This window comes from Doryrhamphus excisus, chromosome 11 (genome assembly GCF_030265055.1).
Source record: "Doryrhamphus excisus isolate RoL2022-K1 chromosome 11, RoL_Dexc_1.0, whole genome shotgun sequence".
NCBI lineage: Eukaryota > Metazoa > Chordata > Actinopteri > Syngnathiformes > Syngnathidae > Doryrhamphus > Doryrhamphus excisus.
The window spans coordinates 12,265,213-12,292,864 of record NC_080476.1 but is presented as its reverse complement, the minus strand read 5'-3'; the positions used below and the strand labels follow the sequence as shown (position 1 = coordinate 12,292,864).

Genomic DNA, 27,652 nt, shown 5'->3' with positions numbered 1-27,652 from the left:
TCACCGTGTTCAGGGGTTGACGCACTATCTTTGCACTCCACCTGGTTCACCAGTCTGGTAATCACTCTGAGCCTCTGAGCCTGGCTTGCAGCGCTCAAGGCTGAAAAGGAGGAGGCGCTGACAGGCTCACCTCTCGTCTCCAGTAAGTCCCTCCTTTTCTCTTCCCTTCTCCCTTTTCTGTGCTGGCTTCGTGACACCGTCTGTTCGTATTGATTTTGGGAATACTAATGGAGATGATGAGCAAGTACGATTCACAGTTGGGGATGTATGTGGGTGCCATCCCCTAGTCACGAACGAGTACAGTATGACGCTTTCAATTTGGGTTAATGACATTTGGAAATGGAATAAGAAATAGCATATAACCGAAATGCATTTTGACTTTTTATTTTTAATACTTTGGAAGGGTGTACAGTATTTATCGACACGTAGTTTACGTAAATGTTAGCCTCCTGCTAAAGTTAGCTTACGCTTCTTCGGTGTTACCTGGGCACACCCAACAACGCACCTCGTGCTCTGCAGCGCCTCTAGCGGCGACGCTCAAACTTACACCGAACATTAATGTTTATACTTATCAAGTATGATGCTGTGGGTCTGCTAATATGTTTGAGTTTTTCCATTATTATACACTTTTTTAATGTTACATATACATGTTACATAGTTACATACGTTTGGATTTGTTTGTCACTGATTAATTGCACACAAATTTTAGCTAACTGAGCTCTTCACACTTCTTCTGTGTTACCAAAAAAACACATCACATGCTCAGGGGCGCCCCTAGTGATGATAAGTGAAATATATAATAGATGGTACATAATTAACGTGTGTATATTTTTTCGTGTGTATTTATATTTAAAACAGACAAGTGGTGAAATTGTGAAAAAAAAATTGAGCATTTGATTGTTTTACTATGCTATTTTAATGCTACGCAATGATGATGATTGGTTGAAGTCCAGTTTGAACCATCACTTGCGTAACTAAAAATGTTTCTTAGCCCAATTAAAGAATGATATTGACTAATGTTGGTCTTCAACTTAACATATTTCATTGATATCACAATTTAACTGGTGTGATTCAATAAAAATATACCATATTCAAACAATACTTAGCTCCAATCATTGGATGAGCCACTGAAACTCTCCACAAGTTGTTCGGATTACGGCTTTGGAGGGGGAAAAAAATAGCAGATGAGAAATCAGCTGTGATTGGAGTCCGAAGTGGACTCCAATCACAGCGGTGAAACCTGTGGCAAAGCACCATGTGATTGACACGCAAGAGGCCGCCCGCTGGTTGAGTCACAGTCACACACAAGCACTCACAGTATTGACGGTCCTTTTCAGACCTTTATTGGAACACTGAAGCTGTTGTCCTCTTTCCTTCCATCATAAAGATCAGTCTGTTCAACAGCACACACACAGACTCCACTTATAGGACCACACTTTTTTCCTCATCCTTGTGATTAACTTATTAGCATGCCGACCAGCCCTTCCAAAGTGGTCACGTCACCTCTTCCTGTTTTCAGGGAAACCCGATGTCCGCCTGCCAAACACAAAATATTTCAGGGTCACGTGTCCCCTCCTTCTAAACCTTCTCAGAACTCTCAAACAAAAGTTAAATTCTTCTTGAGGCCCTGCAAAATGGGCCTTGCGATCCTTCTGATTTTGGGAGTTTCAAGCAGGAAGTGTCAGACCATGTTACCGCATGGATAACTCGTAACTTCATAGCGACGTCGCTTTTTTGATCCTTCGATGTCGGTCTTCCTATCATTGTAAAGCAGGGAACCAGGCTCTCTACAGCCGCAGGGAATGCAGTAGCTCTGGAGATGAAGCTGAGTTACACTTTTTAACAGAAAGATGTGAGGATTAAAGCAGTAAAGTAGGGATGTCGGGCGGCACAGCGGTCGAGTGGTTAGCGCGCAGACCTCACAGCTAGGAGACCAGGGCTCAATTCCACCCTCGGCCATCTCTGTGTGGAGTTTGCATGTTCTCCCCGTGCATGCGTGGGTTTTCTCCGGGTACTCCGGTTTCCTCCCACATTCCAAAAACATGCTAGGTTAATTAGCGACTCCAAATTGTCCTTAGGTATGAATGTGAGTGTGGATGGTTGTTTGTCTGACAGCTGGGATAGGCTCCAGCACCCCCTGCAACCCTTGTGAGGATAAGCGGTAGAAAATGAATGAGCGAATTCATGAATATTGCAAAAAAAGTACAAAAAACACTGACATTACATATATAATAATTTAAAAAAATACTTAAAATATTAATCCAGATGTATTTTGATTTCTATTAGTTTACATATTTTTATTACATTTTTTAAATATGAAAAATAATTTTATTACCCTCTGTGATTTCTGTGTGGAGATAGCATGTTCTCCCCGTGCATGCGTGGGTTTTCTCCGGGTACTCCGGTTTCCTCCCACATTCCAAAAACATGCTAGGTTAATTAGCGACTCCAAATTATCCATAGGTATGAATGTGAGTGTGAATGGTTGTTTGTCTATATATGTGCCCTGTGATTGGCTGGCGAACCAGTCCAGGGTGTACCCCGCCTCTCGCCCGAAGACAGCTGGGATAGGCTCCAGCACCCCCGCGACCCTCGTGAGGAAAAGCGGTAGAAAATGAATGAATGAGTCGGGATGTCCGATAATAATCGGCCTAATATCAGTGTCAAAATGTGATATCGGTTCATCAGATTTCTACATACAGCACCGCAGGAAGTCAAAAAGATAGTAGATAGTGTTCACTCAACTGTGCATCAGTTCATTTCCGATAACTCATCACATGTCCAGCGCGACTAGATTTTTCCCCCACAAATCAGTATGTCTGCCACATGTAATGCGGCCAAGGTGTTTGTTCTCCCGGCAAGCGAGGAAACAAAGTAGTAACAATTGCTGTTCTGCTTTTTATATCCCGATGGAGCGTCTAAAAATGGACCGAGTGAGCCATCGGTGGCGGACGGCAGGTGGTGTCGGTGGTTGTGTGGAAACTCCTCTAAAGTGGTTTGATGTGCCTCCCACAGTTGGAGTCCACACACACACACACACACAATGCCTGTGACTGATCATATGACGTCATACATGAACAACTGTTACAATCCACGGCTAAAAAGGAGGCTTTTTGATGTTTATCATGTGCATTTGACTCAACCCCCCCTCACTACCCTACCACCCCAGCTGCACTTCACATCTCTGATGGTGATTACTGAAGCCTCCTCTCCTCTAACCCTAAATCACTTCCTCCATCATCAGCACGCAATCACATCGGCGCACAACAGGGATTCGGGCGTGAAATAAAAGCAAATGAACGGCAGCCTGAAGGAGGACATGTTTTTGTTCACGATACGTGTGCGTCTCACTTGTGTATTCGTTTTATTTAGATGCTTCCAGACTTTGAGGTTGCCATAGGAACGCAGGAGAAGATGAGAGGGGATGCTGACACACACAGGCTAAGCTATTTTAATGTAAGTATAGACGCACAGAGCTTTTTGATGATATGTTGATGTTTTCAGAGTTCATGATCTAATTTAGTATGTTTGGGGGCCTGGAGAGGCTTGGGTTTCATTTGTCAATAATTAAAAAAAAAATTGCAGCTGAAAAAAAATGGCTCAGAGATACAAATACTATTATGTAAGTATTGTTTAAATATATATATATATATATATATATATATATATATATATATATATATATATATATATATATATATATATATATATATATATATATATATATAATTTTAAATATAATATAATTATATTTGTATAATACCTTAGTATTATTATATAATACAGGATGAATAATTTTTTTAAAACATATTTTTAGCGTTACAATTAGGTGCTAAAAAGTAAAGTTTTTTTTATAGCAATACAATTTTCATTTTATATATAATTAAATATATAGTGTTATTTAATTAAACTTGGCTATTTTTTGTTTCATTCTTTGTAGTTGTTTTATTTTTCAGATTGTAATTTATTTTAATATTTAGAAAAATTTATTTATTCTTAGAATTTATTTATTTATTCATTCATTTATTTATTTTCCACCGTGTAGCCCATACATATACTTATATTATTGTTGTTATAATAATAATAAATAATAATAATGATAATAATAATAATTATTATTATAATTAACCAAGTTAATCCGCTGTTTTTTATGAGGGAATTAATTTTTAATCTGTCAAACAAAAGCGTGGTCATGTTCATATAAGAGGCTAAATATCGTATACAAAATTTCCATTTCAAAAAAAGCATGTATAAAAAAAGGTGTGTAGGCAGAAAGCCTTCATGCTTCATGTAAACACATCTCAGCAGAGCACTTGTATTTTTCAGCTAATTACAGTTAATTTAATTGCCCGCCTGCGTCTGCTCCTCCGTGATTATAAACTGTGATGATGAAACCCAGCAGGACCACTCATCCCGAGTGAAAATGATCTGCAGTCATTATTTTTCCCTCTGAAGGACAGGATGCTCATATTTGGAAGGGTTTCTTTTGTAGCGCCGTGAGGTGTAATCACACGTATGAATCATGAATCTTTATATCAGGTGCTGGTTGGGAAGGAGAAAATAGTGATAATGGAATGGAACTTCAGAGATGAATAAGGCCCTGTCCACACGTGGGCGGTATCTCATCAAACGACTTGGCCTATCATCCACACCAGCCCGCAGACATTTGGTACTAAAAAACAAGTTTTCAAAACCAAAGTGTGGATTTGGCGAAAAATGTGTGGCGCTATGGACGTCAATAACCGGAATTTTACCTTTCCCAGCGTCACTGCCTGCGACAACGTATGCTGTGACGTCACACACGCGACTTGTGTTTACATCAGAAACAACATGGATGCCCCCGGGACTCACATATTACTTCACGTTCAATAGCAGGGGTGAAGAAAAACTTAAAACGCAAGATTCCCAATCAATTTTATTCCAAAATAACGTTTTAGTAACGTTTAAGTAATTCTGCCTCCTTGTCAGTCCACACGAACGAGTTGTGTTTTATGTTTGCGGAAGTGACAGAATGACAGAGGATGATTCTGATTGGATAGAATTTTAGGAAGTACCGCCTCCTACAGTTTTGGCACGGCCTAAGTCACTGGCTCCAATACAAATACAGTAGGTTAGCCCATGTAGCATGGGAGGAGCAGCAACAAAGCTATTTAAATATGTATTATTTATTATCCATAGTTTGTCTCTGCGTAATGATTAAATTCCATAGCGCAGCATGTCTTATTTAGCACACAACAGTTCTTATTTGTAAAATTAATCCAGTGGCGCTCGGTAAGAATCAAAATGCAGCATCTCTCGACATGATTATACCATTTTAGCTCTAATTCAAACGTTGCAAGTGCCTTTATTCTTTCGAAAACCTCATCACACACACACTATGAAGCCCATCATAAAGCATGATCAATATTAACCATGATAGCAATGCTTTAAGGTAGTCTGTTTGCATAACGTAACTGACAAGGATCTGACCACAACACTCAAAAGTGTAATCCCAGCCTCAGAAATGGTAAATGTTCCAACTTGGTAGTACTCTTCGCTGAGTCCAGTATATCAGTATGTGAACTGAAGCAAACTACAGCGAATCCTGATGAAAATGCCCCTTTTATTGTCAAGCCTCCCCCAAAAATTATGAGCTTTCAGTTTGTATTTGAGTTGTTGATCAGTATTGTTTATAAAACAAGATACCTTCACAAACACCCAAAAAAGGCACCTTTGGATGTGGATGTGGTCTTTTAACATGGATTCCATTGGGAATGTGGGAATGCTTTGTAAACATGAAAATCAACTTTAGAAATATTTTTGTAAGAATGAAGTGTCTAATTACGAAAATTTCCTTCAACATCATTCCTTGCCTTTTGTGGTAAACGTGGTAAATATTAAGGCACATTTTCTCGGTTGGAACACACTGTATTATGTCAGTTTCAGTTATCACTGGAAGGGTTGCAAAAGTAATGGAAACATGGAAAGTGTGTAGCAAATGAATGGAGCTCTAATAGGGCACCCTGCGGCACTCCGCTGTAGAGGAGTAGCTTACATTTACCAATAAAAATGTTGCATTCAGTTCAGTTTGACTTGACTGGTTGGCTAATGTTAGCTCGACACCCATAAAGTGTAACAAAACAACAACAACAAAAAAGCTATCTTTTTGTTTCTAGCAGATCAAAGTTTGTTTCAACATTTTACATTACTGTGGGCGCACCCGTTCAAGTGATATGTAACATTTCAGTGTGGTCTCTTTTGTTCAATATAAAAAGAAATAAAACAAGAGTTAGAGCAATTCCTTTGTGTTCAGATCTATTTCAGTCTTAACAGCTTCAAATCAAGGAACATTGTCACTGAGGAAGCCATTTTCCTCTTTGTAGACATTCCCTGTGTGAATCCAGGGTTAGAATACTTAGCGGAGCCTTTCAATTTTGTGGGGATTTTTCTGTAGCATCAACAGCCAAACACCTTATAGCTTATACACGTGTTTTCACTTTTCAATGTCATCATTGAATGATAAAAGACGTAAATGTCCTCCTGAGAAACATGACAATGACACATTACCGACAGATATGTTCAACACACTGACGCCCTCTAGTGGCGACAATACATATGACCAGACAGCAACATATACAGCATAGTGGTATCTTACAAGCATAATATCTTGTCCACACTGAATAGAACAAAAGTAATAATACTAATAATAATAGAGGGTATTTAAAAAAAATGATATCATTCCAAAAGCCAGTTCAAGCCCTTCTTTGTTGGCATATTCAACATATGTGAAAAATTTCATTCAAATTTGGAGGAATAAATCATACATTGTTACAACATTAACCCTGTCTCGTATCATTAAACTTGGCTGTGTAGTTACTGTCCTATTTACATCTCGAATGATATCAAATTTTACGAAACACCCTCTACTATTACCAGAAGAAAGCCAAAGAGTCATGTAAACAAAACTAATTACAAGAAAATGGTGATATTACAAGAAAAAAAATCATTTAAACAGGGGGAAAAATAATTTTCATGAATAAAGTAAAAATATGAGTAAAAAGTTGCAATATTAGGACAATAATGTGCATTTTATGCTAAAATAATCCAGAGGAAAAATTGTAAAAATCTTTTAAGTGGATATTTTGGATCATTACTACAGAGCCCCCGATTGAGCCAAAATTGATGGGTTGGAAAAAAAAACAAAAAAAAAACATGGCTATGCATTACAACAAAATACAACTAATGATATAACATGCTTACTTTTGTAACATTGCATTTTTAAATCTTTACTTTATTTTGGTACATTGGGGTATTTGGGGTTTGATTTCAATAAAAATCTAACTTTATTCCTGTAAGATTACAACAGAAGAAAAGAAAAAAAAAAAAGAATGTGCTTTTTGTCAGAACTATGGCTGTCAAAAATGCTTTGCAAGTCATACAGTGAGGCGTCAATGTCTTCATTCTCACCGTCCAAATAGTTCCTATTTTAACCAAAGTAGGCCAATATGTACAGTTGCATCCCATTGTATACATCAAACTGACAAAAAGAAAAAATATATATATTTATATGAAGACACCTGCAGATGGCTTCATTAAACACTTACAGAGAGTTAATTAGAAGAAATAAAATAGCCAAAAAAGAGCAAAGGTTGGTCACAGCAGAGCGAAGTGAAGGCGTTACGTTTAAAAAAAAAAAAAAGTCACTAGTTTTATTCCCTGGAGAAAAAACGGGGAAGGCTCCGCCCTTTCTAGTAAGCACTGTCACTGTGCCCTTCGGCAAGGCACTTTTACAGCAGGCCAGCCAATGTTCCAGTTGGAGCCAGCAGAGAGAGAGGATGAAAAATAAATCCCACGAGTCTCGGCTGATATTTTACACTCTTTTAAATAACATTGGAACATTATGGCTATGCTGAAAATACATTCTGACATTTAGAGATAGACTATCTTTTTTTTTTATATAAATGTGCAAAAAGTTGTAAACGAATGGTATCTGTGGTCTGTGTGTGTGTGTCACAGCCTGGTTGGCTCCTCGTCACTGTCGCTGCAGTTGCCACAGCAGTCCTGTGGGGGCGGTAGAGAATAGAAAGTAAGACGTGGTTGTCACAACATGTTGTCAAGTATGATGTCTCACTTGGGAGTATTCTGGCAAAGTGGCTTAACTAATGTGGGTGTTGTGTTCAAGACGCAGCGAAACAAAACTAGGGATGTCCGATAATTATCGGCCTGATATTGGCATAAAAATGCGAAATCGGTTGATTTTAGATTTTTTCATAATCATGAAAAATTATATTTAAAAAATGCTGTATACCCGGACTGGTCATACTAGTCATTTCATTTAGCAATGCTCAACATTGACCACTAGATGGGAGTGTTGATGTTTTTTTTTTTTTTTCCTCTAAGTCCCCTCTACGTAGGTCAGGGGTCTCAAACACGCAGCCCGCGGGCCGGACACTAGTTTGAGGCCCCTGCCTTGATATGAAAGTTTAATGTTAGTGCGGCCCATGCAAGTTTGATATGGATGCTCCATGGTATCATGTACCCAGAAAAAATTATTACGTTTGATTAATGTTCATGTTAAAGGTTAAATAACTGTTAATAGTTATCCTCCCTATCCGTGTGGAAGTGGTAAGTTTGTGGCTATTTAAGTTTAAAGGAAATAACTTGAAGGCTACCGTTTAGGTCGCTAGCTCTCTAGTTTGCGAGTTAGCATGTGTCTCAAGACCCTGCAGTTGCGCAATAAGTAAATAAAAAGAGTATAAATGTGACTATAGTCGTGTTTTGTCATGTCTACAGGGCTCTAATAATGCTTTGTTCATTTTAATCTGAAAAAAATAATTTGTCTACCCACCAACTTTATGTGGTTTCTTAAGTTTTTATTATTTGCCGTTTTATTATTATTATTATTATTATATTTATTTATTTATTACTGATTGATTTTCTTTATTCTTGATTTGTTTATTTATTTTTCGTCTTATTTTGTGAAGAAAAATAAAAAGTAAGATATTTGAGAACAGTGGAATGAATCAGCCACCAGCTGTGTTCGGACCACAGTTTGAGAACCGGTAATTGAAACAGGTCACTCCACGGTGTTTGTAATCCATTCATTCATTCATTCATTCATTTTCTACCGCTTTTCCCCACGAGGGTCACAGGGGTGCTGGAGCCTATCCCAGCTGCCTTCGGGCGTGAGGCCGGGTACATCCTGGACTGGTCGCCAGCCAATCACAGGGCACATATAGACAAACAACCATTCACACTCACATTCATACCTATGGACAATTTGGAGTCGCTAATTAACCTAGCATGTTTTTGGAATGTGGGAGGAAACCGGAGTACCCGGAGAAAACCCACGCAAGCACGGGGAGAACATGCAAACTCCGAGGGTGGAATTGAACACGGGTCTCCTAGCTGTGAGGTCTGCGCGCTAACCACACGACCGCCGTGCCGCCGTTTGTAATCCATTTTAAACTAAATAATAACAATGTTATGGACCTTCTGTACGTACACTTATGTACTATGTTTGACTCATGTCTGCGCCACCCTTGAGTGGACCAACCTGTCTGCCAAACAGCCGCTGTAGGAGTCCCTGCTTGGGGGGCGGGGACGGCTGTCCTCGCCAATCCAGGTCCGGGGGAACCGTCCCGTCAGGGTAGAAAAAGTTGAGCTCGGCGAAACATTCTGTTTCTATCATCTACAGCGCAGGAATGAAGCACTGTTAAAATACTTGAATAAAATACTAAAGATGTCCGACAGTACCTCGTTCTGCCAGGGAATGGAAATGCTGCCTGTGGATACTTTGCTATAGAAGGACTCATCTTTTGGCTCTAGCTCCACGCCTTTAACGGTGGAGAACTGCTCGATGTCCAGCACGTCTTTGCAGTAAATGGCCTGTGGCTGCAAAAGCAAAATACCTCGTTGAAGTGTGTTTTTATTTGGTGACGTCTGTGTAGGACTTACATCAGGAATGAATGGCGCTTGCAACATTCCTGCTTCCAGACGATTGAAATTAATGGACTGAAAGATGGGATGTGCTTTCACCTCGGAGGCTCCGCCTCCCTGGCAGCCCACTCTCACTCTGGGGTCTTTAGCTAACAGCTGTGGGGGGGCAAAAGACATTATTGTAGAGCAGGGGTATCAAACGCAATTTACCTGGGGGACACTGGAGCTAGGGTCTGGGCAAGGCTGGGCCGCATCAGGTTTTCCAAAAAAAAACACGCATTTATTAAAAAAAGAAAAATATGCAAACTTTTTCAGTGTTTTGGTTCCGATTTTCTACAATAAAATATCTGATAAAACATTCCACTGTTCTCAAATATCTTAATTTTTATTTTTCTGCACAAAATAAGATGAAAAATAAATAAACAAATCAAGAATAAAAAAAATCAATCAATCAGTAATAAATAAATATAATAATAATAATAAAACGGCAAATAATAAAAACTTAAGAAACCACATATAGTTGGTGGGTAGACAAATTATTTTTTTCAGATTAAAATGAACAAAGCATTATTAGAGCCCTGTAGACATGACAAAACACGACTATAGTCACATTTATACTCTTTTTATTTACAACATATTGCGCAACTGCAGGGTCTTGAGACACATGCTAACTCGCAAACTAGACAGCTAGCGACCTAAACGGTAGCCTTCAAGTTATTTCCCAAAAACTTACCACTTCCACACGGATAGGGAGGATAACTATTAACAGTTATTTAACCTTTAACATGAACATTAATCAAACGTAATAATTTTTTCTGGGTACATGATACCATACAACATCTAAACTTGCGCGGGCCGCAATAACATTAAACTTTCATATCAAGGCGGGGGCCTCAAACTAGTGGCCTGCGGGCCACATTTGGCCCGCGGGCCGCATGTTTGAGACCCCTGTTCTAGAGGGACTCATTCTAGAGAAAAGTAATATCTACTCACCGCTTTACAGAGGGACTTGGCCTCCTCTGAGAACTTGCTGGAATATTCTTCCTCCACCTCCTTCACCAGCCGCTCCACTTCCTCACGCTTGATCTTCTTCTTCCTCTGCTGGAAGGGCGACTGACCCTCGATCATCTCGTACAGAAGGCACCCCAGCGCCCACCAGTCGGGGCTGAAGGTGTAAGATTCATTCTTCACTACTTCCGGCGCTGCGTTTAGAAGACCAATACAACCATCTCGAACACCAGACGACAACCATTTGTTCAAGTAGAGGTGGACTGACTGTGTCTCTTACCCATGTATCCGACCGTTCCCACCCGGCCCTTGATGGTCTGGCCCTCTGGTACGTGGACGGCTAGACCCAGGTCTGATATCCTGATGTGTCCTAAACACACACCCAAAACAAGAACTGAATCGCTGGTTTGAAATAGAACCGTTGTAAAATAACCGAAATAAATGACGATTATTAATACTCAAGACTATAAAAACCGCATATCTCCTTACTCTATACTCACCGTGGTCATCCAGCAGGATGTTTTCTGGTTTGAGATCTCTGTGTGGTACAAATAGAAAAAAAAAAAAAAAGACTATAAGACATAGAAGGGCCAAAACATCGGTCTGTGAGAGTACTACATTCTCACCTGTAGACGATGTGTTCCCTGTGCAGGTCTTCCAACCCACAGCAGATCTCAGCGGAGTAAAAAACGGCTCTCTTCTCGTCAAAGCCTGCCTCGCCCATGTGATAGATGTGAAACTTGAGGTCACCTCCGTTCATGAGCGTCAACACGAGACAAAGAGTGTCTTTGGTCTCGTATGCGTACGCTAAGCTTACCTGGACAAAATTTTAGATTTAATCGAGAGATGTCTGGGAGGAAATCAGCAAGTTTTTGCAAACATTGAAAGCGCTGAAACCAACGGGAGGGCGACTTAGCCTAAAATGTTAGCGAAGGGCTCTGTTTTAAAGGGATGATGTCGGTTTGACACTGTAGGAACAGAACAGAAATGGCTCTGGGACGGATCCCTGTAAATATTTACTTAATTAATGAAATATTTTTCTTTAAAAATATATAAATTTTTGTATGTATGTATATATATATATTTTTTTTTTTTACAAAAATATATTTTAAAGAAAAATGTATATATGTGTGTATGTATATATGTATATATATATATTTTTTTTTTTAAAGAAAAATATTTCATCAAGTAAATGTAATTTCATGACAATTCCATATATATTTTTGAAAACATTGAAAGCACTGAAACAAACGGGAGGGCGACTTAGCCTAAAATGTTAGCAAAGGGCTCTGTTTTAAAGGGATGATGTCGGTTTGACACTGCAGCAACAGAACAGAAATGGCTCTGGGACGGATCCCTGAGGTACATCTTGAGCAGTTTTGATTCAGTTTGTTTAACTCTGAATTAATGGGACCTTAACAGCTGAGCTTGGTGCTATTACAAATGAAAAGTATCCTTGATACTGCAGTGTGTTTGTGAGCAATTTAAAAAGTATTCCTTAAGGTAGGGGATGTCCTGTCATGAGGGTCAGGCTGCAAGACGAATAAAGAACCCAGAGATGTCCCAGAGACAAAGAAACGGATTGACGTGAATCCAAGTTAGCTGCTGTGTGTCCTCATGCGAACTGCATGATAAATCCATTTTTTAAAATCCCACAAACCAATAAATGCTGGATCACATTTTTGCCCCTTTTCAGACCCCTTTTTTGAATTAAGATGAATTTGTTCCTCAGGGTTTCTAAAGTCAAGCTGAAACAGTGTGCGTTGCTCACAACAAATCGGCTGTTGACTTTCTCCAGAATCTGCTTCTCGTTGAGCGCCATGGACTCTCCTTTACGCTTCTTGATCCTCTTTTTCTCCAGCTTCTTACAGGCGTACATTTTCCCCGTGGCCCGTACCTGACACGCACACACCTGTAAGCAAAAAAAATCCACAATTTTAATGTCCTAGATTGACATCCACTTAATAAATGTCACATACTGTACAGTAGCAGCAGTTATGCCTGTGGGTGTGTCGAATCGGAGGCGGTTAATTAATAGCTCACGGCGAGCTAATAACAGTACACATGTATTGGACATGGAGGGAAACAATAATGTGTCTTATCTCATTTTTTCATTTTGTGCTTGGACATCAAATGAACCTCAAACAGAGAAGTCATTCAGACGTTAAACATCGTGACTGAGGAACATAAATAGTCTTTGTCAGGGGCCGAACATGCAAATAAACCACCATAAAATAGAACAAACTCAAAATAAAACATATATTAATATAAGGAAATTACAAATATTTACTTAATTAATGCAATATAATTCTTTAAAAATATATATATTTTTGTATATATATATAATCTTAAAATATGGTATTTAAATGGCTGTTACTTCAAGAAAAAAGAAAAAAAACAGTCAGTTTATAATAATAATAATAATAAATTTAATTTATTTTTAAACGTCAATATATATAATATATATATATAGAGGCCGAACATGCAAATAAACCACCATTAAATAGAACAAACTCAAAATAAAACATATATTACATAATGAAATTACAAATATTTACTTAATTGATGAAATATTTTTCTTAAAAAAAATATATTTTTTGTAAATATACAAAAAAAATATTGTATATTTTTTTATTAATTAAGTAAATATTTGTAATTTCATTACAATTTCATATATATTTTTGTAAATATATATATATATAAATATATATATCTTTGTATATATATATATATATATATATATATATATATATATCTTTAGAAATATATATATATATATTTCTAAAGAAAAATATATCATTAATTAAGTAAATATTTGTAATTTCATTACATTAATACATGTTTTATTTTGAATATATATATATATATATATATATAAAGTCCTAAAATATGGTATTTAAATGGCTGTTACTTCAAGAAAAAAGAAAAAAATAGTCAGTTTATAATAATAATAATAATAATAATAATAATAATAATAAATTTAATTTATTTTTAAATGTCAATATATATAAAATATATTTCCCAAATCTGAACAAAGAGTCATTTTACTGTTCATCAGCTCTATGCAACAATAATTTATACTCAACGCTTAGATGCTCATGCATCAATAATTACTCACCTCTCCAAATCCCCCTTTCCCTAAAACTCTGTACTGTCTGAATGTATTCTTTGTTACTGGTTGCCTGGTGGACACATAGCAAGAAAGCAGAGTCAGAAGCCTTTCATCACATAGCCTGCAGCTCAGAGAAACATCACCATATATTTATCATACAGTACTTCCCATTTCAAATAGAAAAGTTTCTGTCAACAACCCACAAAAAACACATTCCACAGAACATTTTTACATTGAATCCATTATTTGACTACAGCTGCGGTGATTTTTCATTCCAGTAAGGAACAACGCATGACTACATTGACACAGCCTGCAAGGTGGAATATAAACTACATGACCCTACATGTCTTCTGCCTCAAAATTCCCACCAACTAAAGACATCTCAGTTCCTGAATCTCCCACGTTATGCAACTCATCTTCAGGCTATAACCACACCTTGTCGTCTTTTTCTTACGCTTCAGGATTTGAAACATGATATCATATGAAGCAATGAATGGCTTTGGCAATTTGAAGTGTTGTCATAGATTAATGACGATGTGTGCCGCATTTGTCCATGTCCATGCCCGTTACGACCCTGAGCTCACACTGAATCCATCGTAGCTCTATTGCAACTACTTTTTTCAGACGCCGCAAATGCCGGAACACTCTCTGGTCAAGCTGTGCGTCTACCGGAGTCGGTGCGAGTGGCACTTTGCAGCAAGCCGGACTCAATCAGGACTGGAGCCGGTATTATACAGGGTATTATACGATGTGTTTAACGTGTTGCTGTGTGAAAGCACCCTCAGTTATGGATTCTGGCTAGTTTGATTCACACATAAATCCCTGATTGCGGCATCAGAGCTCTAACAATAGATCTGACGTGTGTCCGCCTGTCTCTGATGCAACTGTGACTGCTTCGCATGCCTGCATTCACTTCATTTGATGTGTGACAACAAAAAAAATACTTGACAAACAGACACAGTGTTCCACCTCTGTTTTAATTCTGAAACTTCCTCCAAAGGTGGGAAAATAGCCGGGACGACTTTGTTTTTATATAGAAGGGAAGTTGATTAAATACTGGTTTTGACAGACGGTGTGAAAGGAGCTAATAATAATAATTAAAAAAAAAAAAAACAAGGCAGGTAAATGACTGCTACCGTTTTCGCTGATTGATGTCGCAATTTTCTGGAAACTGTGTAAAAGTGGCTCTAGAGCAGGGGTCTCAAACACGCGGCCCGCGGGCCAAATGTGGCCCGCAGGACACTAGTTTGAGGCCCCCGCCTTGATAGGAAAGTTTAATGTTAGTGCGGCCCGCGCAAGCTTGATATGGATGCTGTATGGTATCATGTACCCAGAAAAAATTATTACGTTTGATTAATGTTCATGTTAAAGGTTAAATAACTGTTAATAGTTATCCTCCCTATCCGTGTGGAAGTGGTAAGTTTGTGGCTATTTAAGTTTAAAGGAAATAACTTGAAGGCTACCGTTTAGGTCGCTAGCTCTCTAGTTTGCGAGTTAGCATGTGTCTCAAGACCCTGCAGTTGCGCAATATGTTGTAAAAAAAAAAGAGTATAAATGTGACTATAGTCGTGTTTTGTCATGTCTACAGGGCTCTAATAATGCTTTGTTCATTTTAATCTAAAAAAATAATTTGTCTACCCACCAACTATATGCGGTTTCTTAAGTTTTTATTATTTGCTGTTTTATTATTATTTTTATATTTACTTATTACTGATTGATTGATTTTCTTTATTCTTGATTTGTTTATTTATTTTTCATCTTATTTTGTGTAGAAAAATAAGATATTTGAGAACAGTGGAATGTTTTATCAGAGCTTTTCTTGTAGAAAATCAGAACCAAAGCAAAGTTTATAAATTTTTCCGTTTTTTGTTGTTTTTTTTTGGAAAACCTGATGCGGCCCAGTCTCACCCAGACCCTAGCTCCAGTGGCCCCCGGGTAAATTGAGTTTGAGACCCCTGCTCTAGAGGGAGACACTAAAAAAACAATCACCTCTCCAGCCATTTCCACTGCAGGAACCTATTGTAGTACATGCTGTCGAGGTAGTCCGCAAAGGGCGCAACACTCAGGAAGTCATGGATCAATCTACAAGAAAACAGAAAAAAAAAAACCTCATTCAGGTGTCGGGACTATAATAACGGGCCTACAGACGCGGTTAAGACTCCGTGGAATTGCGGACTTACTTGGTACAGTCCTTGAAGAGCTCTTTGCATGCCTCTTGCTGCAGCCGCTCGGCGCACTGAGCCTTCATGGCCTCCTCCACCTCCGGCAAGTGGTCCTCACTCTGTAAAAACAAAAGTCGCTCTGTTGTAACCGTTAAATACTTGGATGTTCACATGAGACAGACACATAAAACACGCTGTAAGAAGTGTCATTTTAGATTGCGGTTGTGAAGTAACTACCTATTATGCTTTGGTGGTGCAGATTTAATTATGAATCTCATATTTTAATGTTACAGTCTGCTTGCATTGGGGTCAAATGAGGGAACCTTTGGATTGAAGAATACGTCAATTAGTTCTTCTCCGCACTCCTTCCTCTTCTCATCTGGCGTCACCTCGTACTCGGCCTGCAGAAGGGACACACAACGTGAATTTTAAAGATGAGAATGCTTGAAAACGTTTTGCACACTTTTTAACACAGACTTCTACTGACATCACAGCAACCAGGACTTCCTTATATGGGCATGCCCAGTTGAGTAATAGCTGCCAGGAAATATTTTTGCCCAGTTTGAGGCAAAGCCAATTTTGTTTAGCTTCGGCAAGCATCAGGCAGAAGTGGTTGGAGTTGCGGATTCACGGCCAGCAAGAGAAACAACACTTTTTTGTGAACATGGGCCAATACGAACCTGGACTATCTGGCCAAACTATTGCTGAAGTCCGATGCCTTTCCGACGTTACTTGCTGTATGTAACAATTTATCAGTGTTCTAACTGTGTTTATTTTGTGTAAGTAATTGAACAAAAGGGTCGGCAGCTGTCTGGAAGTACTCTGGAGCGTTTGTAAGCGTTTGATCGTGACCAATCACAGCGGAGTGGGCTCGGCAGGTGGCGTGTCTGAAGGAGGGCCGTGGGTGGACTGTTTGGGCTGGAGACAGGAAAGCCACAGAAATACCGCAGGATGAGGTACAGAGTTTGGAAGATCCAGAAAGCTTTCTGTTCAGCAGGAGTCCAGAACTCAATACAAAGGCCCTCAATACAATAGGTCCACTTTAAAACTGATTGACAGTAACAGTTGTTTTTGCCTATTGCGCAAAAACACATAGAAGACTTAGTTTCACATCATCCTGACCCTCCCCTCACCGGCCCCCCACCAGCTTACCAGTACAGACACCACCTGCACTGCCTCCCCGGAACAAGGCCAGGAAAGCCACAAGCCCGGATGCCATCTGCTTTGGTTTTGAGAGGTCACGTCCGAGACCACTAAAGTCTCTTCATTTAAGCAGTTTTCAACAGAGACAGACAAAAAAAAAGTAAAGTGATTTTAGGCTCTACTGGTTCAACTCCACAAGTCGCGGGGGTATCCTGGAGCCTATCCCAGCGGGGTACACCCTGGATTGATTGCTAGTCAATCGCAGGGGCACATACTGTATCGACAAACAAGCAAAAAAAGGATGCCATCAAATTTAGATTTATGAACCCGATTGCATCCACTCGTCCACTCGCATCCGCCGTCCCCTCCGCTCCACTCACAACGGCTGTAAAACCGAGTCTTCCAGGAAACCTCCAAAGTGCTTCCACTCGCATCTAGAGGCTGTAAATGAATCCTAAGTGACAACGGAGATGGTTTAAATCTCCATCTCGCTCTCTCTCGCTCTCTCTCGCTTTCTCGTAGGGGAAAGAGACAGGAAGCGGTCGCAGGGTCGAGGAGTTCTTAATGCAAGCTGAGAGCCTTAAAGCCGGCCAGTCAGACTGGAGCCTCGCTGACGAATGGACGCCGCCGCCGCTCATCGTATCGTGGGTATGATGATGTTCATGGATCAATATACTTACTGTGGTCAATTTTGCCATTCAGTTCCTATTACACATCACATGTGAAATGAGCATTATAATGGCGTTTGACACATTATTAGATACACCTGTGCTTTCTAATGAGTCAATACATAGTAATTATGTTTATTATTGTCTTTGTTCGCGATGGCGTCCAACTGGATTGCATCATTCCTTATCATTTTGTTGCTTTATTTCCTGGCATGCAATTGGCTCCCACGCATATACAGTACTGGTACTTGGAAAAACAAGAAAGCATGGCCGCTGGTGAGAGTATTTTTAAGTGACTTGGGGAAAAAAAAAAAAACATTTGCCCTTTTGAAGCCTATTAAATGATGTAATCGTGTAATGGCTTCCCATCAACTGATCCACTTCTCCGGTAGACTTAACACTTGCATCTTTGTTTTCTAAAGGCCAAACGCTCACAAAGAGCGAGTTTACAAAGTAGCAAACTGTCACAAAACATTTTCTTCCGTCTTACCGTGGCGTCCAGAAACTTGACGCAGCGCCTCAGCTCGGGTCGAGTCTCACAAAACTCCCGAAAGAGTAAACGTCCGATGGGTTGGCGCTCACATAGGCTGCTGTAGTCTTTCTCTGGCGGAGGACAAGACGCAAAAGACGGTCAATCCAGGCCTTGTAAAGCGACCAATTATCAATTTATAGTTATTCATTCATTCATTCATTTTCTACCGCTTTTTCCTCACGAGGGTCGCGGGGGTGCTGGAGAGACGGGGTACACCCTGGACTGGTCGCCAGCCAATCACAGGGCACATATAGACAAACAACCATTCACACTCACATTCATACCTATGGACAATTTGGAGTCGCTAATTAACCTAGCATGTTTTTGGAATGTGGGAGGAAACCGGAGTACCCGGAGAAAACCCATGCATGCACGGGGAGAACATGCAAACTCCACACAGAGATGGCCGAGGGTGGAATTGAACCCTGGTCTCCTAACTGAGGTCTGCGCGCTAACCACTAGACCGCCGTGCCGCCCCCAATTTATAGTTATGTATACTTTATATACTATACAGTACTCTCTCGCTGCATTGCGGTTCGAACATTGCTCCGTCACTTTATCACGGTTTTAAAAAATATAATTAATATTAATGGCTGTTTTTTGGCTAATTTATTGATTATTGTGACAGGCATACATTCTACTCTACTATACTTAATGACTTGGTTGACAAATCCTGCCTCTGTCGCTTGATGGCGGCCATGTTTTTCTGCTTGATCTTGATTTAAAAAAATGTTATAGTCCTGTCCTCGTCAGTTCCAAAAAGTTGTGTAGCAAATTCAATGGCGATTTAGCCAAGCACTCTTACCTACAAGTTACTCAAAAAATAAACATTTAGCCTCAACAAAAAAAAATCAACGCAACAGTTTCCATTAGTCTTTCTTAGTTATGACAACTTAATTTGAAATTGCTTTGAACCAACAAACAATATAGCATTGCACAAATTAGCTTTTCCTCTTCACTCAAAGCTTATTTTAAGTAATGCTTACTGAATAATTGTTGTCATAAGGACAAGTTTTTAAGTTCGTAACTCAAAGAAATATGTTAAGTCAACTGACTTAATGATTTTATTCAAAGTAGTTTAATTTGTTGTCTACTTAATTATAATAACAATGCACACAACTTTTTAAGTAGCAGTAACTTAATATATATTTACTATATATATATATGTGTGTGTGTGTGTGTGTGTGTGTATATATTATGTTACCAAGCTAATTTTATTAAGTCATGGCAACCTGAATTTTGTTTTAAGCTTACCAACAATAAAATTTGAGTGTATATGACATTCTAAATTAAGTTCATGTAATAGCCAACATTATTATTTGAACATAACTTGAAAAAATAAAGTTAGCAACTTACAAAGTTTATCTAAATCAATTAATTACATTTTTTTTACATTGCATTTATGTATAAAATCAAGTGGTGTCAACAGATACTATGAATTATTACTTAGTGTAGAGCGTTTTGTATGGCGTTTAATAACAGCACCGTCATGTGGTGTATTTTTCTTAAAAATAATAACACGGGCATTGTCGTCGGAGAGCAGAGGTTCAGGGGTAGAAAAGTCAGATACAGTCAGCTCTACTGTGACAGCTATTTTGAAAGGATCTCTGTGATTTCCAAAGCCATTGCCCCCCCCCCAGAACTGTTGGTCTCCTCCATGCTTGAGCTGAGTACACACTGCCTCTTGATCGGGTCCGTCCCGTGGTCGTGGATCAGTGGCTGCTCTCAGAAAGAACCCAGGAAGTGTGACATACACAAAGTGTACTGAGCACGCTGTGCATCACCAGCCAAGGTTTACATTTGTGGATTCACACCTGGAGAGCAACCGATGTGTAATATCATACGATACATTTGGAACATAGGTGATATGAAGGGGAAAAAAAAGTAAAAAAAAAAAAAGAGAAGCTGACAAACAAGGAAGTTGACTGTTTCCTGAACGTCTTTCTCAAGACACTCCTCCGTGTCGTAACAACAACCACACGCCAAGCGCAGAAAGCTCCCCTTAGTAGTACATTTCAAATCCTCCTGCTTTGCATCCTTTCATTGTTCTCCGACTCAACTTTTGCATCAGTGTTTCACATCAGGTGTCGTTTTGACGACAACTTCCTTCCTGTGCCGGTTTGTGTTTTTTTTTTTTAGCATGAAGCGGCCATTTGACTCATTCAAATCTGAAGCTGATTTGCATTGTCAACGACAAAGACAGAAGACTCTCATTTTGGCTTTGGTAGATTGCAGCGTTAACGCCACTTTCACACCACTCGTGCGTCTCGTGTACGGCGGGTCAGCAAGGAACTACATTTAAGGGATCAACAAGAACTCATAAGGCAGCCTTGACTCCTCGTTGTTGTGACATCACGATGAGTTAACGATTCAACTCGTAAACAACATTGCAAACACGAGACCATGAGCTCCTCGAGGCCTCGAAGCGGAGGAAGCTTCGGTTAGGTGCAGAGGGAGGAAGCTGACTGACTGACTGTGACGTTTCGCGTGTTGCAAGTGTCTTCACAGTCACGGTGTCACGACACAGATTGGCAACAATTTGGCAACAAGTCTGTCCCTTGAGCTCAAATGGTTGATAAAGTTATTGACATGGTACCATGAAAGAGACACTTGGACCTGGACTTGACTGGACTTGACCCGCCCACAGCTAGATGAGCCCACCCTGCCCACAGCGGGACGTTTTGGAAAAAAAAAAATAATAATAATAATAATAAAAAAATAATAATAAAAATAATTCACTTCTTAAAAATAAAGTCTGGGACAATTAGTCAGGCAGCTAGCGACGTGGGAGCTGTACGATTGATCATCCTGGGAATTTGTTTATAACGTACATAGGCTGCACGGTGGACGAGTGGTTAACATGTTCGATTCACCGCTTGGGTTTTCTCCGGGTACTCCGGTTTCCTCCCACATTCCAAAAACATGCTAGGTTAATTGCCGACTCCATATTGTCCATAGGTATGAATGTGAGTGTGAATGGTTGTTTGTCTATATGTGCCCTGTGATTGGCTGGCCACCAGTCCAGGGTGTACCCCGCCTCTCGCCCGAATACAGCTGGGATAGGCTCCAGCATAGCCGTAGTAGTGAGGATAAGCGGTATAGAAAATGGATGGATGAATAACGTACACAATAGTGCTTCTTGGAGACACATAGTCCGTCTGATACAAACACAGCTCATGAGCATTAAAGCAACAGACATACACAACCGTAAAAGTACTTTAAAACTAGCATTAGTACACACTATTGTGGGACCCTACTATAGTATGGCACCTGCACAATCCAATGAGGTCCAATACAATGTACTTGTACCTTTACAAACCCAACTACAACCGCCTGTTGACTACAGTATACAGTCTATGACAATGCATAATGTTTGAAGTTAATAGAAATTATGGTGAAAAACTCTATATACCAGGGGTCTCAAACACGGGGCCCCGCGGGCCAAATGTGGCCCGCAGGACACTAGTTTGAGGCCCCCGCCTTGATATGAAAGTTTAATGTTAGTTCAGCCCGCGCAAGTTTGATATGGATGCTGTATGGTATCATGTACCCAGAAAAAAATATTACGTTTGATTAATGTTCATGTTAAAGGTTAAATAACTGTTAATAGTTATCCTCCCTATCCATGTGGAAGTGGTAAGTTTTTGGCTATTTAAGTTTAAAGGAAATAACTTGAAGGCTACCGTTTAGGCCGCTAGCTCTCTAGTTTGCGAGTTAGCATGTGTCTCAAGACCCTGCAGTTGCGCAATATGTTGTAAATAAAAAAAGTATAAATGTGACTATAGTCGTGTTTTGTCATGTCTACAGGGCTCTAATAATGCTTTTAATTTTAATCTGAAAAAAATAATGTCTACGCAACAACTATATGTGGTTTCTTAAGTTTGTATTATTTGCCGTTTTATTGTTATTATTATATTTATTTATTACTGATTGATTGATTTTCTTTATTCTTGATTTGTATATTTATTTTTCATCTTATTTTGTGCAGAAAAATAAAAATTAAGATATTTGAGAACAGTAGAATGTTTTATCAGAGCTTTTATTGTAGAAAATAGGACCCAAAGCACTGAAAAAGTTTGTATATTTTTCTGTTTTTAATAAATGTGTTGTTGTTTTTTGGAAAACCTGATGCGGCCCAGCCTTGCCCAGACCCTAGCTCCAGCGGCCCCCAGCTAAATTGAGTTTGAGTTCGGTTACTCTTGTGTTTAAGAGTGTAGCGCAGCAGACTACGGTCGTGGTAGTAGTGTACACGCTCACACACACACAGTAAACACACAGGCCACATTGTTTGGACGGCATCCATTAAAGACAACACAGCGCAGAGAGTGAGCCAATGACTTCCACTGATAAGACTGGAAGTGACACTGAGTGCAGGGCTGTAACAGACTGAATGAAGCTACGGGATGGACGGCTTTACTGTGAGACACTAATTACATTATAATACAACCCCAGAGAAGATAATAGGGCAGGATGGAAAGTTGGGTCATAAGAGAGAGAGAGTAAAAACGACAAAACCGTAGAACTTATGACCTCATCTGGTTCTTCTCAATGCGGAGGAGTAGCAGTTCGACTCCGAATGACAGCGTTTCTAAACTCATTTCTAAGGGACCCTACAGATAAAACCCATTTTACCCGTTTGTACCCGCTAGCTTGTCATTTCGGTCACTACCCAAACTGCTGCTTACGAGGTTCCCTTGCTGCACTGTGTATGTGTATGCAAGCACCCCCCCCCCCCCCCCCCAAAAAAAAAGGAACTGTAGGACTGACAGATTCTCATATTTCTTTTCGGAACCAGAAAATCTCGAGATCTTGTGACACAAGTGGCACCAATACAAACTTGAAAATTGGATCTTGTACTGGGGCGGCACGACGGTCAAGTGGTTAGCGCGCAGACCTCACAGCTAGGAGACCAGGGTTCAATTCCACCCTTCACCCTCGGCCATCTCTGTGTGGAGTTTGCATGCGTGGGTTTTCTCCGGGTACTCCGGTTTCCTCCCACATTCCAAAAAAACATGCTAGGTTAATTAGCGACTCCAAATTGTCCATAGGTATGAATGAGTGTGAATGGTTGTTTGTCTATATGTGCCCTGTGATTGGCTGGCCACCAGTCCAGAGTGTACCCCACCTCTCGCCTGAAGACAGCTGGGATAGGCTCCAGCACCCCCCCCGCGACCCTCGTGAGGAAAAGCGGCAGAAAATGAATGAATGAATGATCTTATACTGTAAAACATTGCTAGCTTACCAGTGGATTGCCGCAGCTCTTCGCACAAACTGATGTGGGGGAAATGCAGCATCTGCTTCCATTTTTTACTCTTGCCTTTTCTGTTTCCACAGCCCCCTGTAAAGAACAACAAAAACATGGATCACAATCAAATAATGCAACATTTTCATGTTCGCCCGCATATTAGCACAACAGTGATTAAATATCAGACAAAAACACACATATCACTATGGATGGACGTACTAAACTATACATACACTGAACCGAACAAACAATCGCAATATTGGCTGCAACCAGCAGAGGTGCTGTTGACTGTTAATTTAGCTGTATAAATAATAAGGGTGTAAAAGTCACGTTCCTTATTGCCTTAAGTGCACCTTGAATCTGTACAGAACAATCCCGGCATCCATCTTTAGTCTCATTCACTTATCTTTATCTGCTTAGACAATTCACCGGGATAGCGAAGTGTTCCCAAAGAGTAAACTTTAACGATGGAAGAACGTCTCCAGGCTCTGGCTTGTACGTGACACGATCACTCCCACTACTTAGAGTCTGGGTGGCACTGTATTTATGTATGGAGTACTTACTGTCCCTCACTTAAGAGTGTACCGAATTCTTGGTACGCTTGGTATACACCAAGAAGTCAAACCATCAGACCAGGAGGAAATACTTTTAAGGGCATAAAATTACCAATAAGGTGGATTTGGACCTTGAAAGGCACAAAGCAGAAGTCAAACATGGCGAAGCAGCGGTGTAGCAATGTCAAGAGTAGAGTACTGTACACAGTATCTACAGTGTACAGTGTACAGTATACAGTACATTCCCACCTATTTGCAGTTCCCGTATATTCATGTACAAGAACTGTAGAAAGAAATTTAAAGAAGAAGAATCTAGCAGGAAGATCCTTTGACAAAATGTGATATGTAAGTAAACAGCAATACTGTAAACAAATACTGTGAACTGTCTGTAATTGCTTCTTAATGCATAAAATTGAATTTATAATGTGTTTAATAACTGTGAAAAGGATATTATAGGCTTTATAATAGAGCTGTACAGCTAATCAGGCTGATTTTTGTCTTTTTGTAATTGATTGGAGGATGGATCTTTATGGCAGCTGCCATAAAGGGCTTTGTTTTTGCCGCGGGCCGGAAAGTAAACAAAGCCAAGTCAACCATGTGGAAGGACTTCTGCATTATAAATGAAAACAGTCCGACACCCATGTCTGCAAAATGACAATTTCAAGGCATGGCGCTAGCATAATTCCGTGCTATATTCCGTCATCAGGAAATTCCAGATTTACAACAGTACAAAAAGAGCAAAATCAAAGTCATACAAAAAAAAAAAAAAGTTATAGCCACAGGTTTATTGCACGGTTTATTGCACAGTTATTGTTCAGGATTTTTGGCATAGTTTATATTATGGAGTCTGACAGCTGCAGGAAGGAAATACATGCGATATCTCTCCTTCACACACTTTGGATGTATCATCCTGTCACTAATGGAGGGGGTGGGAGTCTTTGTTCATCATGAAGAACAGCTTGGCTGGCATCCTACTCAATGCCCACCTCCACATCCACCTTCAGGACCAAAATGCTAATCAGGACACCCATCGTTTATAGTATGAAAAATAGACATCTTTGTGCTTTTGTGGGAAGTGGGTGGGATCTTTGCTCCGGAATGGAATGCACCGTGCTACATACAGCAGCTTTACAGATGCCATGCCTGCTGTCTGATTGTAGTAGTCATAGTGGTAGCGGCCGGTCATAAAAGTGTTCGCTCTGAGGTTGGATTTCACTCACTCGAACAACTAATCTGAACCCTCTTGCATAGAGAACCGTTGTCTCCCTGCCATAACCGCTTATTTTCCTCACGAGTCACAGTAATAGAATGCTGAAGGGCGCATCAGCTGGGAAGACGACTAACATAAACACTTGGTATAACTACGGGTTGTGACAAGTTGTGCAGATACACTATAATAAAAAAAATGCCATAGTTATAACACAAATCAGACATTGGTAGTCTACCCACAAAGTACTATTTGTTCACCCTCAACATCCTGTTTCGCAAACGACAGGACGATGCTGCAACATGAAGCAGAGGAAACACCGCAATGTCGCTACACTTATATTTCACACAAAACCATACAGTCATTCCACAGATTCCACAGTAATCTAAATACACGTCTTTGATAAACAACAGCAAGGCAGCAATTCTAAACCATTATTGTGAGAGCATACTTAAAAGTGTTATAATTATATTATAATATAGAACTTTTAAACTGGAACCTTCATACTCAATGTGCCAGGCACATTTTGGATAGACAAATGCGTTTTTACAACAGTATTAGATAATATATTTTTGTTTACAATGGTACCGCAATGGATGTATTTAATATTTACCATCACAACCATCAATAAACACTAATAGACAAATACTGTGATAGCTTTAGCAGTTACATCTCATCACTATGGGTGGGTTTTTACAAGAATTTAAGAATTAAAATGACACTATTTCCACGCCGAATGACTGAACTGATGCAAAATAGCCGGAAAATGCATTCTATTGTGTTATAAGAGATGTATAAACAAGTACAAGTAGCAACAAACTTTAATGGCTTGGTTTTCAAATGGAGTTCCACACGTCCACAATGAGAACGTTGTGAGAATATACAGGATCTTTCGATATTCGGTCCCGACATTATTCAGCATAAAAGCCGACTGTTGCATGTGTCCCCCTGCATTGGACACCACCCACCGAAGCTGTCAATCCGCCATCTCCATCCTTACCTTCCCGAGCTTTCAGTAGCACCGTGTTGGCCACGATGTTCTCCAACTCCATGTTGTCTCAGATTAACAGCAGCAGCAGCAGCAACAACCGGGTCGGGCTCCAACACCCCCGTACACCTCCACCTCGGAGGATTCAAGCTGCCTTAACACGGTTCACCACCTCCTCCCACCGGCCGACCCGAGGAGGAAGATTCAGCCCCTCCACTCTCTGCTTACCCCGCAGTCCTGTCCGGTGACATCCGTAGTCCTCCCCCTTCTCTCTCCGCCCCATAGCTGCTGCCGAAGACCAGAAAAGTACATACAGACGTCTCACTCGGTGCACAACTTGGAGTTGATGAAAACACTGGCGATAGGTGCACAAACAGGGATCTCACTCTGCTTATACTCTGTTTATACTTTATACTTGTTAAACGAGTATTTTCTACTATATTCTTAATATTGACTACATAATATAACATAAAATATTTAGTTACACATTTAATATTAGTGGCTCATAAATTATACTTTATTTTAACATATGATCTAATGCAAGAATATACGTACATTGTATGTTGCTTCACATTACAAGAGAGCGATCAAATCCAGAAATCAATAAGATCACGACTCCGGAGCAGATGCTTTTTGTGGCATATTCGCTCCCAGAGATCAATGAAAGCACCACAACAGTTTTAAAGGTGCATTAGGAAACACTTTCACTGTTTACGGCCCGATGCAGGATGAGGGCAGCGGCTCACACATTGCCAGCTTGATAGAGTTATTGATCAGCCCAGTGGCATATCCTGGTTTTGACTGTTATAATAATGTAGTAGAAGTTGCATCAATATTAGCATTATTTGCATTCATTCACAATGCATTTATCAATAAAGTTGCTGCATTCTGATCAAACTCGTGTTTAACAATGAAGTAGTTGATGTACTTTTAGTTTACATAATCTGGTGTGTTTTTACAAATATGAACGTTTGAAAATAATTCAGAACAGGCTATTGTCTGCCCTCTGGTGGTAAAAACGAATAACTACAGCCTGTATCATCAATTGAACAATTTCATAAACCTACTAAATTAATAATAATAATATATTATTTATTCCTAATGAGATTTTTGTA

At 39.7% G+C, this 27,652-nt stretch overlaps 1 protein-coding gene and 1 long non-coding RNA gene across 3 annotated transcripts; one reads left to right on the top strand and one right to left on the bottom strand.

Annotated features, from left to right (window-relative positions):
- On the top strand, positions 1-17,990 carry LOC131138180 (uncharacterized). Its single transcript, XR_009132066.1, has 3 exons — positions 1-142; positions 3,373-3,456; positions 17,866-17,990. It is a non-coding gene; the product is annotated as an uncharacterized LOC131138180 (long non-coding RNA).
- grk6 (G protein-coupled receptor kinase 6) lies at positions 6,278-26,814 on the bottom strand. 2 transcript variants are annotated; one of them, XM_058086891.1, is made up of 16 exons: positions 26,550-26,814; positions 23,786-23,881; positions 18,502-18,614; positions 16,524-16,601; positions 16,219-16,319; positions 16,028-16,120; positions 14,045-14,108; positions 12,698-12,838; positions 11,553-11,743; positions 11,427-11,464; positions 11,207-11,296; positions 10,912-11,120; positions 9,937-10,074; positions 9,736-9,873; positions 9,536-9,670; positions 6,278-8,040 (listed from the first exon to the last, which is right to left on the bottom strand). In XM_058086891.1, exons 1-16 carry the CDS (start codon positions 26,599-26,601, stop codon positions 7,990-7,992), a joined length of 1,728 nt encoding a protein of 575 aa, XP_057942874.1. In that variant the 5' UTR covers positions 26,602-26,814; the 3' UTR covers positions 6,278-7,989. The 2 variants fall into 2 exon arrangements, with proteins under 2 accessions (XP_057942874.1, XP_057942875.1); XM_058086892.1 differs by lacking the exons at positions 14,045-14,108; positions 16,524-16,601; positions 18,502-18,614; positions 23,786-23,881; positions 26,550-26,814.
- Positions 26,815-27,652: the final 838 nt, after the last annotated feature.